Raw genomic sequence first — 21,481 nt, forward strand, 5'->3', positions numbered from 1 at the left:
CAACTACCCTCGTTACATACGCACGCTCTCTCTCTCTCTCTCTACCCATTTTTCTGATTTGTTGCTCTCTCTCTCTGTACCCATCTCTCTACTTGTCTCTATTCCCATTTCTGAACACAGATCAACTCTCCCTCTTAGTCTAATCCACATCATCTCGGTCACAAGCACTGATCCACAGCTCCGATCAGGCAAGACCCGATCAAGCATCGATTCCACAAGCACCAATCAGATCCGACTAGATCAGATCTAACTGAGATCTCCTTAGCTCCGATCCACAAGCATCAACCAAATCTCCCTAGCTCTGATCCACAAGCACCGATCAGATCCAAGATCTCCCTAGCTCCGATCAGGCTTCAATTAGGGAAGACCCATACCCACGAGCTCCGATCAAGCAAGACCCATGAGCTTCGATCGTTCTAGTCAAGCACCAATCAAGCACTGATCATTCCGATCAAGCACCAATCTGTCTCTTTGTTGTTTGTCCGTGTTTGTTTGTGTGTGGGTGTGTTTGTGCATCTCTATGTTTTTTTTTTTTTTTTTTTTTGAGTAAGTGTATCTTTGTGTTGATTTGTCTGTGTGGATGTGTTTATGTATGGGTGTGTTTGTGTGCATTTGAGGAAAAAGAAGAAAATGAAGAGAGGAGAAGTTACTGAGTTTTTTGAGCATGGAAAAGAGAGAGAAAAAAAGGAGTGAACATGAAATTAATAAAATAATAAATGGACGAGCTACAATAACCGTGTATATTTACATGGTTACTGTAGCTCGTGTAGGGATATACACACTTTTAGAAGCACTGATGTGGAGCATTTTTAAGGCAAAATGTGCAAAAGTGGTGTCTTTTTCTATTTTACATGATTTTGCATCCACTAATGTGGATGCTCTAACTATTGAAAAAAAATTAGATAGCATTTATATTTTCAATCTGCTTTGTATAGAGTTGGGTTGTTTGAATCGATGAAGTGATGATTGCTATTTGCCCTGTTTTGGGAATAGCATCCCAGGTTGTAACATTTATTTTGAGCTAATTTTGAATCATTGAAGAAGAATAAGTGTGAATAAATATTTGAATCACTTGTAAATGGACCAATATCTAAATAATGATGGTGAACTCAATTTTTTTGTCTTATTGTTTCAAAAACCACAAACAATAATGTATTGGACTCAATTGCTAGGTTTTACATTGCTCTTGCTAAGGACATCATTTGTTGCTTATATTTTTTAGTCCCTTTTAGCCTTTGTTCCATTTATTGAAGGTATGCTCTTGTAGTTTACTACTGCTCCCTGAGCTTTCCGAATGCCATCATGAGAACCAACATGTCATGCCTTAAATGATCAATTTTTCCATTTGGTCCAAATTGGCCTAGCTCAAATTGATGAATAAACTATTTTTCTTCTCCTCAAGTTCCTTAGAAATCTCTCTGGCCACTTAAAAATCCTTCATTATCAAACTCCCATGTATCTGGATCAATGTTTCTAAACCCTGCAAGAACCAAATTCCACATTTAGCATTATCAAAATTAGGAAAAAATAAATTAATTAAACCCCTAATCATGTTTTGTGATTTCTATTTCCTTGTGACCATCAAACTATATACCAAACCAATAAAATCTATCACATACAATGAGATATCGTGATAATGAAGAACTTGAGACCATATTTAGAAAATATATAACTGATATAAGTACACTCCAATTGGATTAATTACACAATTATAGTTAATTCAATACCCATTCAATGAAATATTTTCAAAAGTTACATTAATCATTCTTGATGTCCAAGATGTATCTAAATTCTAACATTGCCAGTAAACAAAGATGCTAGACCTTAATGAGTTTGAGGGAAAAAAAAAAAATACCAATTTACACAATTGCTGAAATCATCACTTTCCACTATTGTGTGTGTGAGAAAGAGAGAGAGAGAGAGAGTGGCTATTGTGTTGCATCTCTTAAGAAGAATCTACCCTGTACATTTTTTTTTTATATATATGTAATCGACCTAGAAAAAAATAGATGTACCACTTTCAGATTGCACAATTGGGAGATTAAAGGTAAAGGAAAATGAGAAACTGAGCCCACCTAAATATTTTTTGCTCTTCTTGATGTTGACTTCTCTAGCATCATCCAGAATCAAATTCATGTACTCCTCAAAGCCCTATAAGGTGCAAAAATTAACATTTTAACAAACTTACGTGTATTCACTTAAATTTGAGAAAGAAGCTAAAAATTAGATTGATATCAACCTTTTAACCAAAATTCAACATTTTAATGATTCCACATCAATCATCTATTTTGCCATTGTTAGTTGCAACATATATCTTTTCAGCTGTGGCTATTGTGTTGCATCTCTTAAGATGAATCTACCCTGTACATTTTTTTTTTTTTTTTTATATATGTAATCGACCTAGAAAAAAATAGATGTACCACTTTCAAAGTGCACAATTGGGAAATTAAAGGTAAAGGAAAATGAGAAATTGAGCCCACCTAAATGTTTTTTGTTTTTCTTGATGTTGACTTCTCTAGCGTCATCCAGAATCAAATTCATGTACTCCTCAAAGCCCTGTAAGGCGCAAAAATTAAATTTAACAAACTTATGTGTATTCACTTAAATTTGAGAAAGAAGCTAAAAATTAGACTGATATCAACCTTTTAACCAAAATTCAACATTTTAATGATTCCACATCAATCATCTATTTTGCCATTATTAGCTGCAACATATATCTTTTCATCTGTGACAAATATGGTCCAATTTTGGCCAAAATTAGACTAACTCCATCCTATATTGCTCTAAGAAATCTATAGAATCCTTACCCTAAAATCTAAAAGAACATGCTATAGCCATGGATAGGAGGGTAGAACAGAAAATTACATGTTCATAAAGATCTCAAAGTTCTCAAAGTGTAAATTTGACAAAACCACCCTCCAAACATGTTTGATATACATAACATATAGCAAAAATACTTATCATAAATGTGATTAAAAAATTGAAGTACTAAATTACAACCCTCTACATAATATTATATATATATATATATATATATATATAGTAAATAAAAAAAGAATATCCTTAACCATTTTATCTTCAAAACATTATAACAGGCAATGCTGCAAAAATTTAGGATTATTCACCTACATATAGCTTAACCATACTTGCTACTCCATATAATTCAAATCAAGACATTTGATTTTCCCCCTCATCACACAACCATATTATCAACTAAAATTTTAAGAATAGAATTACATGCAAAACCCTGAAGATTTATAGAGACAATTTGATGATGTACCTTGTACCTTGTAATAGTTCTTGTTATTGATAGGCTTGATCCTCGTGTTTTTAGGTTCTAAGATTCTTAGTGATGGACCTAGTGACTAGATTGGATGATTATGTGTGCCTGGTTGAGGTAAATTTGGATGGACTTCCTAGATAAGTGGCTTCTTAATGGGATTAAAAATAACAATAATCATATTGCATAAAACATTGTTGTTAAAACACATTTTGAAAAATTATTTTGTGGGACTATGTTTTCCTAAAAAGTGTTGTGTTGTGACTCTACTGTATATGATTATATATGAAAAGCACATCATATTTGATATTGCATATAGGGAAATGCATGAATTATTGGAATGGGAAGACAAGCATCTTTGATCTCATCATTTGACAATGTATTTCATGTATTTATGGTGTTACTCGGAAATATTAAAAGATGCTTTATCTTAAACTATATTATTTGGGAAGTTATACAAAATCTTATTGACAAGGAATGATTTCGAAGAGTTTGGGAATTTTATGGAAATCTTGGTTATTGAAATATTTTATGAAACTACTTAGAGCGTGACAATGTGTGACTTTGTACTTAATAATATCTTTATCATTCATTAAAAGAAAAGTCAAATATACCATTGGTTCCTAAAACCTTAGCCCATGACCAATTTAGCCCTTGAAATCTATAGTGTTCTCTTTTAGTTCATAACTAGTTGCAAACCCGCGCAATGCGCGGGAAAATTTTTTAGTTACTATAGTGAAAAATACTATTTCCATTTTAAGAACTCAAATGGTAAAGCTAAAAGCTATTCATTCCTAACTAATAGTTAAAAAGAAATTTTTTCTCAATAAGAAAACATTAGACAATCTACCTCTCTCAAATAACAATAACATTTAGTTTATTATAAGAGCACAAAAATTTCTGGACAGGGAGCTAGACTACACAAGATATACTAACTAACCACCCACATTGCTGCAATCCAAACAGTTCACCAAACTATTCAATGGATAAGAGCGATGAGCAGTGTCTACAAGGGCATGGATGTAGTCAATGTGAGCTAATGACTCATGCAGTCATGCTTACAAAGAATTCCTCATTAATTGAAGATAAACGATATTGAAACTTTACCCTGTGCAAGTAAAGCATAAAATTTGTTTAGCAATTGCAACCCCAGTTTAAGAAAATTAAGGCCAAAATATCTTAGAATCCCAACTAACCTCATAACTACGACACTAATACAGAGTGTTGAAACCCAAGCAGGTTCTTCTATAAAGTAATTATATCTCCACAGTAACTAACCCCTATATATGCTTTGATTTCAAGCTCTCAGTAGAGTTTGTCACAGAAGATATACCAACCTAATGTGACACATTTCTTTGAAGATTGGAACTTCTCTGGGTGGGGTTCATTAGGGAATTGAAAAGGTAATTTCAAAGAAATAAACAGTAGATTGATACCTCAATGCATAAGACACTTTCTAGAAATTGTGTTGTCCTTAAAATATGCATGCTAGCATAAAATGAAGAAGACCAAACTTAGATAAATCACATATAAGACAATGAGAATCATTATTGGAAATTTAGAATATCAATCATTTGGAACTTTGTCGAATCCAATTAGTCATCATTTCTTTCTAATAAAATAATACAGATTTTTGTAAAAATATATATGATTTATGACTATTAAAAGGGACAATCAAACAGAGGGCCAACTTTAAAATCAGAGGTGATGACAATCTGTGCTACAAAAACCAACATTTTTAAGTAAAAACAACCTAAGAAATCGAGAAGTAGATATAATGGAGAGAGCGACTTTACCACCAAATCTTAGATGTGTGTTTGGTTCGTTAAAGCTACATCAAAAGGGAATCTCCTTCACCTACCAAATCATTTTGGGAACCTTGGGCCTCATAAATGGTGTGGGGTAAAATACACCAAGAGAGGAAACTACAATGATGCAAATTTGCTTTTAAAAAAAAACATGCATATGGAGTTAATAGTCCAATTTTGTAAGGGATTAAAAAGACAAACCTTCAAATGTGCATTGTGTCGTTTTCTCTCCCAACGCCAAATATTCCCAACATTCATGGTCCTAAACCTAGATTTGAAATTCCTTTAAAGACATTTCAAAAAACATTTAGTCCATAAAAAGGTGTGCAAGGTTACTCATGAATCTTGATTGCTAACCCTAAAGTGAATCACCAATGTTGTAGATGATTTACAAAAAAATGCAACTTAATTTGACATGTAGATCATTACTAAAATATTGATACCCTCTAAGGTATATTTACATTTACATTTAAATTTATTTTATATGCACATATGCTCATTATGCATCTTTCATTATATTAAGAAAATACAAAACCATTTTTAACATTTAATGAGGAAAACCCCAAATTGAATTTATGGTTTTTATTTTTTTGCATTGGAGCATAAAACTACACGATTTAATTTAATGAAAATATAAATACCTTTTATTCAGCATAGTGGCTGCAAAACATAGATAAAAATTATGTGATATTTTGCACCAGTCATGTTTTTCAATAGAAAATATCTAATCTATGAACATATTACAATCTAATCTAACGTTATCTCAAAATCTGAATATTAGTCCAATGGTATTGCAACATGTTAAAAAAAAAAAAAATACCAACACCCAGAATCATACAGTCCCAACAAAGAAATTTCAAATTTTACAGTTAATTCGAACTCCTAATTTGTTTTGCATCTAGTAATGGTGAAGTACTTGTTCATCAAATTGTATTGTATTGTATTGTTAGTTGTACCTATGCCCATTTGACACCAAGCCACATCATGGGGTTCATCTAAATATCAAGTCTAGCTACCATCAGTTTTGAAATATCAATGGATATTAAATTTATAAGTTTAGTTGCATAATCTGAATATTAGTCCAATGGTATTGCAACATGTTAAAAAAAAAAAAAAAAATACCAACACCCAGAATCATACAGTCCCAATAGAGAAATTTCAAATTTTACAGTTAATTCAAACTCTTGATTTGTTTTGCATCTAGTAATGGTGAAGTACTTGTTCATCAAATTGTATTGTATTGTATTGTTAGTTGTACCTATGCCCATTTGTCACCAAGCCACATCATGGGGTTCATCTAAATATCAAGTCTAGCTACCATTGGTTTTGAAATATTTGTTAAATGTATTATTAGCTACGCGATGTGTTATACCATATTGTATATACTAGAGTGGATGCAGAAGAGGAAGCATAGAATAGGACACCAAGAACACGAGGGTTATGTGGTTCAACCTTGTCGGCCTACATCCATGGAGGAATCCTTTATTATGTATAAGAGTGTAGTACAATAACCTGTGTTATAATGAATCCTAACATGAGTATATATAGGCGACTAAACCCTAGACTACTAGTACAAGCAGAACTGGGCTTGGGCCTATTACATTGGGCTAATATGTCTAACATCCTCCCTCAAACTCAAGCCAGAAGCTCAATGAAGGTTTGAGGTTGGATAAGCATGAGAAGATCACTTGGAGATGCCTTGAAGAATACCTTTGAAGAAACCACAATGAAGAATGTGCCAATTGACCAATTTTGGAGCTTCAAATGAAGAAACAGAGTCCAAAATTGGAATCTACATGAAAAACTGAGCAAAATAGGCCCTTTCAGAAAATTTTGACTTTTGATTAAAGGTCAACGCAAAAGGTTAAACTCAACAAAAGTCAACGTCAACTAGTCCAGAGTCAAAGTCAACAGATACATGGTTTGGGTAGGTTCTGGGTTTCTGGGTTGGGTCACGGATCGGGCTAAGGAGATGGTGACGTCATCATGATGACGTGGCGCTAACCTAGATTAGGGCTGACGTGTCTACGGCTTGCGTGGTGCTGATGTGGCAAGATGACGTCATCAGCAGTCTTCAGGCGCGTGTGGCGCGTGCGAGTATTCCACCGGCGCGTTGTTGGAACTCTGGAAGGTGCGTGCAATGCGTGAGAGGGAGATTGATGCTCAAACTTCAGTGGTTTGGCAAATCGGCGAGCTATGAGGCTGTCATGGTGGCGCGTGTTGCCGGAGGAGTATCTGCTCCTGAGGAATCCAAGGCAGCGTGCGGAGAACTACGCAGAAACAGCCCGCGCGTGGAGGCACGTGAACTGTGTTGGGGAGCCCAGCTTCCTGGGTTTTGATCGCGAGAGGCTGTGGAGCACGTCTGTATGGTTGGTTTCGTCAAGTGATGCCTTGATTTGCACAGATTTGATATTGATGTCACGAGTTTGCTTGAGTTTGTGGATCTTGGACAGCACTGAGCCATGGTGGCTGCGAGTTGCCGTGGAGTCTAAATCCAGTAGATAAGCATGTGTGACTTTTGATGGTGGTGTGCATGTGATATTCTTTTTTGCTTGCTAGAGATGATTTGTTTGATGCCAAGAACGAAATTTGGCTTTGATACTATGTTAAATGTATTATTAGCTACACGATATGTTATACCATGTTGTATATGCTAGAGTGGATGCGAAAGAGGGAGCATAGAATAGGACACCGAGAACACGAGGGTTACGTGGTTCAGCCTTGTCGGCCTACATCGGTTACGTGGTTCAACCTTGTCGCCCTACATCTACGGAGGAATCTCTTAAGGGCTATATCTTTATTATGTATAAGAGTGTAGTATAATAACTTGTGTTATAATAAACCCTAACATGAGTATATATAGACGAGTAAACCCTAGACTACTAGTACAAGTAGGACTGGGCTTGGCCCTATTACATTGGGCTAATATGTCTAATATATATCTCTAACAATATCAATGGATATTAAATTTATAAGTTTAGTTGCATAATCCAATTTGGGTGGTGGGACAACAGAGAATATATACTTTCGCAAAAAGATGCTTAAGAATTAGGAAACAATCTACCAACCCATCTTAAAATAAAACTGCAGCATATAATCATACTAAATCCATTGAGTTTTGAATATATAATAAATAAACAATTGAAACACTCGACTATTTTATCAAACAATTGGCGTGCATCTAACAAAAGCAAAATTTAAAATATATAGGAAGATGTAAAGAGAGAAGTGGGCAGGTTTCTAGAGAAGGACTTAAGCGCAAGGGAGAAAATAAAAGAAATTAAAGAATATATTTTTTTACAAAAAAGAAACCATCAAGCAAAATAATAGAGTAAGAAATTGGGATGTAGGGATACCTAGGCATGTAACATAATAGAAAGTAACCCAGTAGTAACAAATTCAACACCCTAACAAAAATGAAACCATCCACACCATAGATGAAATAGGCAGAAACAAACGTAGAAAGGAAAAAAGAAAAGCAAAATAATAGAGCAAGAAATTGGGATGTAGGGATACCTCAACTGAATCACCTAGCTTACATCAGTATTTATATAGATGTGAGGAGAGGAAGGAAGACAGAGAGGCTGCCATTAGAATCCAAAACAGAAGCTGAAACCGTAGAACGGGAAGATGAAACCATGAGAATCAAAAGGTGGGGAAGGGGAAGAAACTAAACCTGAAACAATGAATAAGTTGTAACCGTGAAAACTTAAAGCATAAGATGTATAAGCTGTAACAGAAGGCAAGGGAATAGCAAAAGTTGTAACCATGAAAAGCAATCAGATTTGACAAAGGGAGTTAGTTGAAAAGGCTTTGGGTGTGGGCTTGGGTTGTATAGTAGATTTAAATGTAAAAGAAGTAAATTTTAAAGTAGAGATAGGGCTGGATATAATTTTAGTTTTATTAGTATTTTATTAATTGGTAAAAACTATTTTAAAATTGAATTAAAAATTCAGAAAATAGGATGGGAATGATATGGTGGCTGACGTGGCTTAATGTGAGCGTAGCAACATTAAATGCTACGCTTCAGCTTTTAGTAATACTAATTAAGACCCGTGCGTTGCACAGTTTTATGTTAAAATTTATAGAATATATATAATCATTATACCAAATAAGTAATTATTAAACGGAATGAATAAATTGTATTGGTACATCAAATATAAAATGATAGTTCCTCAGTACAAAATTATCTTCTAATATGCCAATTGTGCTATAATATCGTTTGTAGTTACATGTATCAAACTATTTGCATATGAATATTATTTCTAATGAATCTACAATATAAGTGATTTACAGTATTGTTAACAATAATATTAATGATTAAAATCTTTAGACAAAGTAACATAAAATTAGCCACTTTTAAAAGATAGAACTATTCGAGAAATAAAACCTTTATTCTAATTTTTTCCATGCAATGTACTCTTTTATACATAAAATTAGTGTAAATGAAAAAAAAAAAAATTGCAAAGTTCTACATCTAGATTACAGACCTGAGCTCAAAGCAACACAGAAGAAATATGACTATAGAATTGACACAGAATTGTTTTCACTGGTTATGAAACTAAAACGCAACAAATACATAAAACGTATTTAAATAATATCAACAAACTGTACAATAGGAAAAGGGAAAAATACACAAACCGTATATATACCCCCACTTTTATATTAGATAATTTTAAGTTGTGAAAAAGTTGATAACTTGATATGAACAAAAAGAAAATGGAGTTTACCCAATCAAGAAGTTCAGGTTTAATTACAAATTAGTTTTTTTTTTTTATAAATAATTTATCCCAAAAATATAGTTAACGTTATTAGCTAGATTGTTATTAGATTATTATTTTTTTTATTTTTTTATTTTTGTTTACATTAAAGTTAACGTAAAGAAGTATTTTTTTTTCTAGTATTTTTTTTTTTTAGATATACACTTACTTTAGACATTAAGCACTTTTTTTTTTTTTTTTTGAAATAAACTACTTAATGATAAGAAATTAAGAATGAATTAGAGTCATGGTAGTATACCCTCACTTTTATATTAAACTAGTCGCTAACCCGTGCGATGCACGGGATAGTTAAACAAAATTTATACACATTCACTTTTATTGGTACAATCATTTGAAAATAATTCTAACTAATACCCAAATGTAAGAGACACATTGACTTACTATTTAAAGTAGCCTTCTGAAGAATTTACACATATTGTGTAACTGAGCCTTAATTTCTCATCAACAATAAAAACATGGAAATTCAAAACATGGAAAGAAAATAAAAATTACAACAATTAATTTCATTATCTTTCATGCTATACATTGTAATTGTACAGAATTAAGTCAACTCAATTTAAGTAGTTGTAATAAAATTGGCTTCTACTATTCTCTATTCTATAGAGATATGAACATATTGGATTTCTTAAACAATTACCGCTATTGCAATAAAATGATTTATTATTGAAAATAAGAAACAAAGAAAATCTGTCTATAGCTTAAGAAACACAATATACTAAAATTAAAGAGAAAAAAATTTTTGGATGACAAAATATTATTGTTAATTTTAGAAACAGATTATACACTTAAAAGGGTTAGTAATTTATAGCACTTACCCCCCACTATTAGTATATAGACACCAAGTACGGTCGTCGTAACCCTTTGAAAGAACCTTCCCCAATTGGACCCTATCAAAAAAAAAAAAAAAAAAAAAAAAAAAACGCCCAATTAACAAAATTGATCCAAAAGGGTCTAAAAAGCACACAAAATCAATTCAAAAAACAAAAATATGAGACAAAGTAATTACTTTCCGCTGCCAATGAAATCGTCTTTTGTATTGCTGTTCCAAACTGCAACACTTATCTCTCTAAGGCCTTCAATTAACGAAAACACAAACTTCTCTTGGAATACCGGAGTATTATGACCATCTATACACACACACACACAAAACAAAATCAGCATAACTCACTATAACTCTATAGAAGCCCCAAAAATATAAAGAGAAATTAAAGGGGTTGAATTTGATATTTACGTTTGGAGAGAGAGAGTTTGCAGAAACTGTGGCTTTATATTTCTTAACTTGAGATAGGGGTAAAGTTGCTAGGGTTTTGAGGTGTTATAATGTTTTTATTTTTATTTTTTATTTTTTAAATATTGTGCTGACGTGGAAAATTGTGGTGCCAGCAGAGGTTTCGGTTTTATATATATATAGATAATTTTAAGTTGTGAAAAAGTTGATAATTTGATAGGAAGAAAAAGAAAAAGGAACTTACCTAATCAAGAAGTTTAGGTATAATTTATCCCAAAAAAATAGTTAATGTTATTAGCTAGATTGCTATTAGAATTTTTTTTAAAATTTTTTTTGTTTTCATTTAAGTTAATACAAAAAAGAAGTAGGTTTTTTTTTTTTTTTTTAGATAAACTACTTAATGATAGTTACGTGAAGAGGTGATAGTTTTTAGTTTTTTTTTTTTTTTTTTTTTTTGAAATAAAATACTAAATGATAAGAATGAATTAGAGTCCTAGTAATATACTATTTCTTTTTAATAAGTTGTGAAGAAGTTGATAATTTGATATGAAGAAAAAGAAAAAGGAACTTGCCTAATCAAGAAGTTTAGGTATATTTTATCCCAAAAAAATAGTTGACGTTATTAGCTAGATTGCTATTAGAATTTTTTTTTTATTATTATTTTTTTTTACGTTTAAGTTAATACAAAAAAGAAGAAGGTTTTTTTTTTTTAGTTTTTTAGATAAACTACTTAATGATAGTTACGTGAAGAGGTGATAGTTTTTAGTTTTTTTTTTTTTTTTTTTTTGAGATAAACTAACGTGAATTTTTTTTTTTTTTAGATAAACTACTTAATGATATAAATATATATATATATATATATATATTGAGATAAAATACTTAATGATAAGAATGAATTAGAGTCTTGGTAATATACTATTCCTTTTTAGTTATTTTTTTAAAAAAAATTAATAAATTTTTTATAATTTGGTAAAGTCACGTGGTGCAATCACAGCGTCTAAACCCAACTTTTATTATATATAATATAATATAATATAACATAATATATGTTTAAGTTAATACAAAAAAGAAGAAGTATTTTTTTTTTCCTTAGATAAACTACTTAAAGATATTTACGTGAAGAGGTGATAGTTTTAAATTTTTTAGTTTTTTTTTTTTTTTGAGATAAACTACTTAATAATAAGAATAAATTAGAGTCCTGGTAGTATACTATTTCTTTTTAATAAAATTTCTACAATTTGGTGAAGTTAAGTGGCGCAACCACGGCGTCTAAGTCCAACTTTTATTATATATAATATGATATGATATAGATATAGATATAGATTAACAACCTTAAAGTGATCTTTTTAGTCCCTAACATATCTAATGGAGTGATGATAGGTTAGATTATGGTTTGGTCACGTAATGGTCGCATAGAAGAATTTAATAGATGTTAACAAATATGAGTTTTATGTGCTGTTAAATCCTGACGGAGGAGATTAATAGTTGCTTCATTTGTTGCCTTTTCAAGCACAAGGCCACTAGGTGTATGATAACATTATTAGTCGACTGAAGAAGAAACACAACACATTTGAGCAAAATAATTTGACTCACCGGATTTGAGCTCCAAGTCGCCAACCTTTGTCATGTAATCTCGCTTAAGCAAATCCATAGACTTCTTGTGTTCCTGCTCACATATTTACAAGGATTCAACTGTAATGACTATTATTTAATCAGATAGATATTCAAGTACACCTGATAGAAATTATGATCAGAGCTTCTCATTTTCCCTGTTAGGCTTTTAACATATTTAACATGTAGAAATTATGGAATCAACTTACATATTCTTGATGGAGACGTTCATCACTCACTCTATTAAGTTCTTTCAAGCTCTGGCATTTTGTGCGCTGTTCAAGCCGCATTTAAAACAATAATGAATGTAGGCGAAGGAAAAAGATATTTATTATAAATTAAGGGGTCCATTTGGTTAGGCGTTTTGGAAGTCTAAAAAAAGCTTTTTTAAAACTCAAAACTCTATTTTGCAACCACAACTCCTCCTCATAGCTTTTTTTTACAATCACTCATTTTAACGCTCTGTTTGTTTCACCGGAAAACTATCTATATAGATAGTTTTCCATATTTTCCAGTGTTTGGTAGCATAAAAAAAAATTAGTCAACGGAAAACTATCTTTAGTCAATGGAAAACCCTAATAAAAACAAGGCTTATTTTCTATGGGATGTTTTCCAATTTTTTTTTTTGGAAAACAATCTCTCTCTCTCACGCATCACATCTCCTATAAATATTATTTTTTTCTTTACCCTCTGCAGCCGCGGGAAACAACTATTTTGGCGCCTCTGTCTCACAGTCTCACGGTAAGCTCTCAGTTTTCTCCCTTCTCTTTGCTTTTTCTCTCCTCTCATATTCTCACTGTCTCTCCCCCTCTGGTCTCTCCTCTTTTCAGTTTTCACAGATCTCTCTCTATCTGTCTCCCACGGTCAACAACTGTTCCTTGCAGTATTCCCACGGTAAGGTTCTTGGTTTCAATTGTGCTCACACGGTTTACTATCCAGATCTTCAATGGTAGCCATTATTCAATTATATGTCACTGTGATTATTGTCAAACGTTTTGTATACAAAAACATCAAAAATCACGTTGGAAATAAACCTGTGATTTAATGACTATTTGGCTCTTGGCACGTATCTTTTCTATATATTCAGGCCTATGTGTCCAGCCATGATAGAGATATAGAAGAGGAGGTTTTGTCCATATATATTTTCATGTTAGTCATATTAGAATCCTCTCTCAATGTGTAGGGAATTAAAATTATTAAAGATTTTGTTGTTGTTGTTGTTGTTGTTGTTGTTGTTTTCGTTAGGAGCAATGCTCTGTTTCTCGGTCCAGAAACAGAGTGCTTGTAAGCCAGTTGTTGTTGTTGTTGTTGTTGTTTTTGTTAGGAGCAATGCTCTGTTTCTCGGTCCAGAAACAGAGTAATTGTAAGCCAGTCAAAACGTGGTCCAGAAATAAATTATTTTTGCACACTTTGTTTTAAATCTTACACATTCTAATCCCATATCAATTTATCTCACAATCAAACAGTGGCGACGCCCTCAATCAAAATTAAGAACACCCTAAAAAAAAACTCAAACCTTACGGTTCTCATGGTTCCTCACACAGAAATCATCACTAAAAAGGTGGCTGGGCTAGTTCATCTTCACCAAAAGCTCAAACCTTAGATAGATGTTAGATCTACCATTGATAGATCAGTTTGCTTAGGAAGAAAGGTTATAGAGGAAGAGATGTGTGCTCTAATCTACTTGTTGTATGAGAGACTAAGAGGTGAGATCCTCAAAAAAGAAAAAAAAAACAGAAACAGAGACAAAGAGGACGGAGAAAGACAGCTTCGAAGAGATCAACGTATTTGTGTTACTTATTGTGTCATTGTAAACGTATTTGTGTTACTTATTGTGTCATTGTGTGGGGATGAGATAGAGATGAGATATTTTATATTTTTTTAAACAAAAAAATTCCACAGCCACACACCTGTTTTCATGTTACTTTGACATGTATTTTAGTTTTGAAAAAGGTGTTTTAGACTAGTTTAATACCGGCTACTTTCTCAAAAAAAAGTTGAATGTCTGCTACCATTTCAAACCTTAATATATATATATATATATATATATATATATATATATATATATATATTTTAATGAAATAAACGTTACTTTTTGAAGGCCTTTGACATGTATTTTAGTTTTGAAAAAGGTGTTTTAGACTAGTTTAATACCGGTTACTTTCTCAAAAAAAAGTTGAATGTCTGCTACCATTTCAAACCTTAATATATATATATATATATATATATATTAATGAAATAAACGTTACTTTTTGAAGGCCTTTGAATGTATATAAATATAATACATGTAATGTTATTAATAGTTTCAACTCTGTGCTAGGGATGAATAGAATATCTTATATATTAGTAGTTTGGTTAATAGATTAATAGTTTGGCTAATTATATTAGTAAATTACAAATTTGACAGCCAAAAGTCTTGTAACTGTGGCTTCCTAGAGCCGCCATTGGTTTCTAGTATTTATGGAGTGATGATGTTGTTATCTTATAGTTTTGTCTCATCAAACTTAAAGTGTTAATTTTTTTTGCTCATGTTCATGTGGAGGGATGAGAAGGAAGTTGAAAAAGAGACGGACCTGGTCAGCAAGAGTATATAGAGATTCTGATTGCAGTCTGGTCAGCCGCTCATTCTCTGCAATGTACATATATATATATATATATATATAGAGCATAGCCTCATAGCTTTTTTTTACAATCACTCATTTTAAATTCAAAATGTTTTCCAACTTCTTATTTGCTCATGTTCATGTGGAGGGATGAGAAGGAAGTTGAAAAAGAGACGGACCTGGTCAGCAAGAGTATATAGAGATTCTGATTGCAGTCTGGTCAGCCGCTCATTCTCTGCAATGTACATATATATATATATATATATATAGAGCATAGTACTTCAATTGACTTTAGAAGATTTTTTTATTTAAATTGTTTATTGAGGAATATAACAAACTCAAAGCAGTAAAAGAATGGAAATCCTATTTGACCTTGGCGGAGAGAATGAGAAGTGAATTGGAGGGCTCCTCGGATTTTGAGCTCAGCATTGGAGTTGGTTTTGAGCAATTCTATCTCCGTAATGGCATTCTTGAAATCCTGAATTAAAGATTATTAACAATTACTAACAATTACCAATTCTCTCTCTATATGATATATTACACCATATGGTTACCTGGTAGATGAGATCGAAATTGGGGAGCAGCACCAACTCCATTTCTTCCTCATTGCTGCTTCCCACCATTTTTCTATTCTCTCAGTTGTGTCACATTGGCGAGAGAGAAGAGAGAGAGAAGACCGCCGAAGTGAAAGGAATAGGAAGCTTCAAGCTTAAAGACAAAAAATCATCGACTTTCTACTGACCAGACAAAGCACTAGCGCTGCTTCTCCTGGTTATTCAAAGATCACAAAAAAGCATTAGTTAAGGTCAATAAAAAAAAGAATCACCGGATCATAGTAAATTAAGTTAACAAATAGCGGAGTACTTGAGAAGAAGTTGGATATATTGAACAGCTGGGGTTCCTGTAGAAATTAAGCTCTTCATATTTAGATAAGTTTTCATCAATTTTTATGACTGGTACGTGAGCTATCTTGGATCAGTCTTCCCCTTTCTCCCTTAGGCACCGATTTTTCAGCAATGGACATTTCTTGACGCTCAGGAAAGATATAGATGTTGGCAGACCCTCTCCTGGCATGGAATGAAGATTTGGACAGTAGCCAATCCCCAATTTTTCTAGTGCAACAAGATGTAAAAAGCTAATCCCCAATCAAATATACAGGATGAAATATTGCCACAGATACTGTTCATTTTGCTACTTCTTTGGACAGAAAAAAAAACATCCAGTAAACTAAACTAAGCAAGATGAGAAGTCCTATTCCACCAATAATATTAGAGAAATTCTCCATTGTTCCAATGCTTTCAACACTCGTAGTAGTCACCAACAAAAGTAATTATGGGATAATCATCAGGTGGAATGTTGTAAAAGCCTCAATTTTGTGAGAACTAGAAGCCTGCATGGTCCACAATAAGAACCAATAAATCATCAGTAAGTTTGTGGAATATACTCAGCAGTATACCAAACAATAAGCAATGAAAACATACCTGCAGAATTGCATGAAACTCTGCTTTAAGAAATTTGATAACTTTAGCAGACCTAACAAAGCTCTGTGCTGATCTTGGTACTTCAAAAGAACATCTAAGTGAAGCTCTTGCAGACAAGGGAAAAGCTATAATTCATCTTCAACTCTGATAGAACAGCATTCCTCCCATGCAGACATTCAACTACACTTAATTTTTCAAGAGATAGAAACCGCTAAGCCACAAGAGAATTGTTCCCATAAAACTCAGGTCCAACAGCCCCTAGTTCATCAAAACCTTCAATGGAAAAGTGTTTCAAGTAAGGTAGTTTCCCAAGGGGTAGCAAGATTCAGAAATTTTCACAATTTTGAAAGCTTACAGATACAATATTGCAGAATGAATCATCTCCTAACCAACCTCAAAATCTTGTGCCACCATAATTATGGATCTGTAGCCTATTCAAGTTTGTATGAGGCACAAGCTTCTCAAGTACATCCTTTGTGCAGCCCGAGGGCCACCCATTCAACAGTGCTTTCCGCAATATTCCAACTGCACTTCACATAGCCAGATCCTGTCTGATGTTAAGTCGAAAGCTGCAGACATTCAATAAACACAATTATTGCCAGTTGGTTTTATCCTGAAAAAAAAAAATGAACTTTGTTCATTAGGCCCTACATTAAACTTGGACTACTTGCATACAGAGCTTTCGATATCACTGCAACAAGAATCATCTTGGGGCTTCAAACTTGTACAGAAGATATGAGTCGGTCTCCTGCGAAGGGTTGACAAGAAATGTAGGCATAAAATGAGACAGGGCAAAGCTCAAGCATTTCTTCCTCATTGCTGCTTCCCTCCATTTTTCTATTCTCTCAGTCGAAGTGAAAGGAATAGGAAGCTTCAAGCTTAAAGACAAAAAACCATCGACTTTCTACTGACCAGATAAAGCACTAAGGCTGCTTCTCCTGGTTATTCAAAGATCACAAAAAAGCATTAGTTAAGGTCAATAAAATAAAAAAATAAAAAAAGAATCACCAGATCATAGTAAATTAACAAATAGCGGAGTACCTGGGAAGAAATTATGCTGGGGTTCCTGAAGAAATTATGCTCTTCATATTTAGATCACTTTTCCATCAATTTTTATAACTGGTACGTGAGCTATCTTGGACCAGTCTTCCCCTTTCTCCTTTAGGCACCGATTTTTCAGCAATGGACATTTCTTGACACTCAGGAAAGATAGAGATGTTGGCAGACCCTCTTCTGGCATGGAATGAAGATTTGGGCAGCAGCGAATCCCCAAATTTTTTAGTGCAATAAGATAAAGCTCATCACCATTCAGAGATTTCAAAAGAGGATTACTCCAAATTTCAAGAGATGTAAGAGACGAAGGCAGCAGCTCCCTCTCTGGAAAGGATTCTGAAATTTCAAATTTACCCCTGATACAGAAGCTTCTAAGCATAGGCAGTCCTTGCAAACCCCAACTCAAGCGGTTGGCGAAAAGTTTTTCACAAAAATAGATTTTAAGTGAATTTAAATTGGATGGCAATCCCCCGTCTGGAAAGGACTCAAGTTCTGGACAAAAACGTATACTCAAATCCTGAAGTGATGGGAGCAGGGTGTGCATCTGGCCAGGAAGCGCCTTCAAATTATTACAGTGATCAACACGGAACAAGGTCAGGTTGGGGGCAGGCAGTCCCTCTTCAGGCAAGAATACAAAATTGGAACAGTTATTGATTTGTAAGCTTCTGAGAGATAAGGGATGCTGCAGCGGTCCTTGATTTGAAAATGAAAAAGAATGAAGATTCTGACATCCGTAGATATCAAGATGATTCAGCTTTGGAAATAATTCCAATGGGAAGGACACGAGAGAATCGAAACTGCTTCTTATGCACAAACTCTCAAGGGATGGATAGCATTGGTGCATCGGAAACACTAATTTCCCACAGTTGTTGACACTAAGTGATTTTAGTGCATCGGCTTTGCCAATAATAGGAAGCAACCTGAGAGATGGACAATCAGAGATATCTAACTCTTTAAGACAGTGGTTGTTACCCATAGGTAAGGACACCAAGGCATCATATCCACTAATTGTGAACTCTAGCACTTTAGGTGGTAACTCATTCAACACCACCTTATTGCAATACCGTAACTTCAATTCACGCATGGCTGGTACACATGAAACTGAAGCGACAAGTTGCTGACACTTTTCAATCACAAGTCTCGTTAAAGAAAAAAGGCTGTCAGGAAGACCCTTAGTCAGGTTACAACAATTTTGTATATAAAGCTGTCGAAGACAAGAGAAAGCTACTACACCTTCATCATCATCTCTGAAAGGAAGCCATTCCTGCAATTGCAACATGTTCTTGAAGTGCAAATTTTGTAGCGATGCAAATGGCTTGCTTTTAGAACCAACAGTCCCATAAAACTCTGTACCAATAGTCACCACTCCATCTAATCCCTCAATAGAGAGGTTCACCAGAGAGGGCAGTTGACCAAATGGAGGCAAGAAGAGGCAATACTTACAATTACGAATTTGGACCGATACGATATTGCAGGATGCATGTCCTATCCAGTCTGAAAATATTGTGCCACCATAATTTTCAATGGTAAGCTTTCTCAGGTTTGCATGAGGTTGCAAATGGTCTAGTATAACTCGATCTTTTATGGAGTCATTAGTATCCCCACCCCACTTTAACACCAATTCATTAAGTTGCAACTTATCCCTCAAATTGGCCTCTAAAGCATCTCTAGCATCAACAACATTTTCCAGCTTCAAAACAGAAAGGCTTCCCTTAAGTTGCTGAAACTCCCTCAACTCTTTGATGCTAGAACCACCTTTTTTGCCCAAAATAAAAGAAGTTAATGTTTGGAGACTTTTCAATCTACCCATTAGCAATGGCATTTCTATCAACTTCGTTCCCCTAATATCAAGATGACGCAAGTTAATTAGCCATCCCATGTTGGCAGGCAACTCAGTGAGAGAAAAACAACCTGACAACAACAGAGTTTGCAAATTGTATAGAGTACACACTGAATCAGGTAATACTTTGATTGCAGTTTGAGAAATGTCCAAATATCTTAACTGTTTCAAATTGCAAATTGAGTCTGGCAATACTATCAAATTCTTATAATGAGATAGTGATAGTACCCTTAAGCTTCTTAGTTCGGGTAATAAGTGGAGTATAACTCTAGTACTTAAGCATCCAGACCGCTGTGATACATTTAAGGGTAGAAAGCTTCGCAAACCCTTGGCTCCATGAAAGGCTTCAAATTTCTCATAAGCATCAAACTTCGTTCTAGAATATGAAAAATAACGAGTCTTTCCTGACAAGCCATACGAATTGTCAGCTTCCATTCTAAAACAAAATTCTCTAGAGACAAAAAGAGCTAAATCATTCAAAAGATCATGCATAACATAGAATTGACCATTACCACTTAATTGCTGAAAGAATGACCTAGATGCTAGATCGTTGAAGTACTCAACACCTACTTCTTCCAAATTCTCTCTTTTAGGATGCAGCAAAAAATCTTCTGCCATCCATAAGAGCACTAATTGCTGCTTTTTAAATTTGAAATTTTTAGGAAATATTGAACAATATGCAAAGCATGGCTTTAGATGTGAAGGTAAATAATGGTAACTCAATCTAAGAGCTGGAAGAATACTGCTTTCACAATCTGAGAAATTCCATATATTGCTCTCCAATATCTTAACCCATTCCTTAGGATCCAACTTCAACCGTAAGAGACCTCCGAGAGTTTTTGCAGCTAGGGGCAAGCCATTGCACTTTTTCACTATATCCTTCCCAATTAGTTCCAATTTCGGATACGCCGTAGATTCTCTGTTGCCAAATGCATGTTTTGCAAATAATAACCAACATTCTTCATCCGTTAAAGGCTTTAGATGATAAGTTTGAACTGTGCGTGCAATTGACGCAACAGTTTCATTACGTGTTGTTAAGATTACCTTACTACCATATGCCCCAGATTTGAAAGGTGTTCGTAATACCTCCCAATCCAAATAATTCTCATTCCAAATATCATCTAACACAATCAGAAATCTCTTTCCCACAAGACCCTTGTTCAACCTAACTTGGAGTTGATCTAGGTCGTTAGTATCACCTGTCGAGGAAGTCACTGCCTCAAGAATAGTTTTAGTGATCCTAAGTACATCAAATTCTTGTGAAACAGAAACCCATGCTCTGACATCAAAACGCTCCGTCACCAACTCCTTGTTGTACACAAGCTGAGCCAGGGTGGTCTTGCCTACACCACCCATTCCCACTATGGGAATAACACTTATGTTATCACCTTTGCCAGTTGCTAGCAACAATTTAGTTATGGCCTCCGAATCTCCATCTCTACCGTATACAGCAGATCCTTCTACCAAAGACGTCGTCAGCCTTTTTGGTGAAGGTTTCTCACCACCATTACCTTCTTTGAGACCAAGGAGGTCTCTTTGCTTTGCTAGAGATTTTAGTCTGCCTAAAATCTCTTCTAACTTAAGTTCTATTTCCTTGTAAGAAGAAATATGAGAAGTCAAGTTGAAGAGTTGTACCTTACTCTTCAGTTCAGCTTCCAACTTGTAGCGCGAGGCATCAGTCGCAATCTCATCCAGCAAGTCCTGAGCTTGATAGGCAGCATCTTTTAGCTCGTTAACCCACTCTTTGACAACTGGGTTATTTATCTGCTTCTCCTCTGCATCATTGAGTACTGCAT

General features: G+C 34.0%; 2 protein-coding genes across 3 annotated transcripts in view; both read right to left on the reverse strand.

Moving 5' to 3' along the window:
• Positions 1 to 21,041, reverse strand: part of LOC126723783 (putative disease resistance RPP13-like protein 1) — a 142,498-nt gene extending 121,457 nt beyond the window's left edge. The window contains exon 1 of the mRNA XM_050427578.1: positions 20,885 to 21,041. Within this exon, the coding sequence (XP_050283535.1) occupies positions 20,885 to 21,041 (157 nt within the window). The remainder of the gene's footprint in view (positions 1 to 20,884) is intronic.
• LOC126723785 (protein At-4/1-like) overlaps positions 1 to 21,481 on the reverse strand; it is a 96,930-nt gene that overhangs the window by 31,618 nt on the left and 43,831 nt on the right. The window contains exons 9-10 of one of the 2 annotated variants that reach the window (XM_050427580.1): positions 16,176 to 16,701; positions 15,981 to 16,079 (exon numbers count right to left, since the gene is read on the reverse strand). The gene's annotated coding sequence lies outside the window, so the exon portion shown is untranslated. Of the gene's footprint in view, positions 1 to 15,980; positions 16,080 to 16,175; positions 16,702 to 21,481 lie in introns of those variants that run through there. The other variant, XM_050427582.1, reaches the window with a different exon arrangement.

Source organism: Quercus robur, chromosome 4 (assembly GCF_932294415.1).
Source record: "Quercus robur chromosome 4, dhQueRobu3.1, whole genome shotgun sequence".
Classification (NCBI taxonomy): domain Eukaryota; kingdom Viridiplantae; phylum Streptophyta; class Magnoliopsida; order Fagales; family Fagaceae; genus Quercus; species Quercus robur.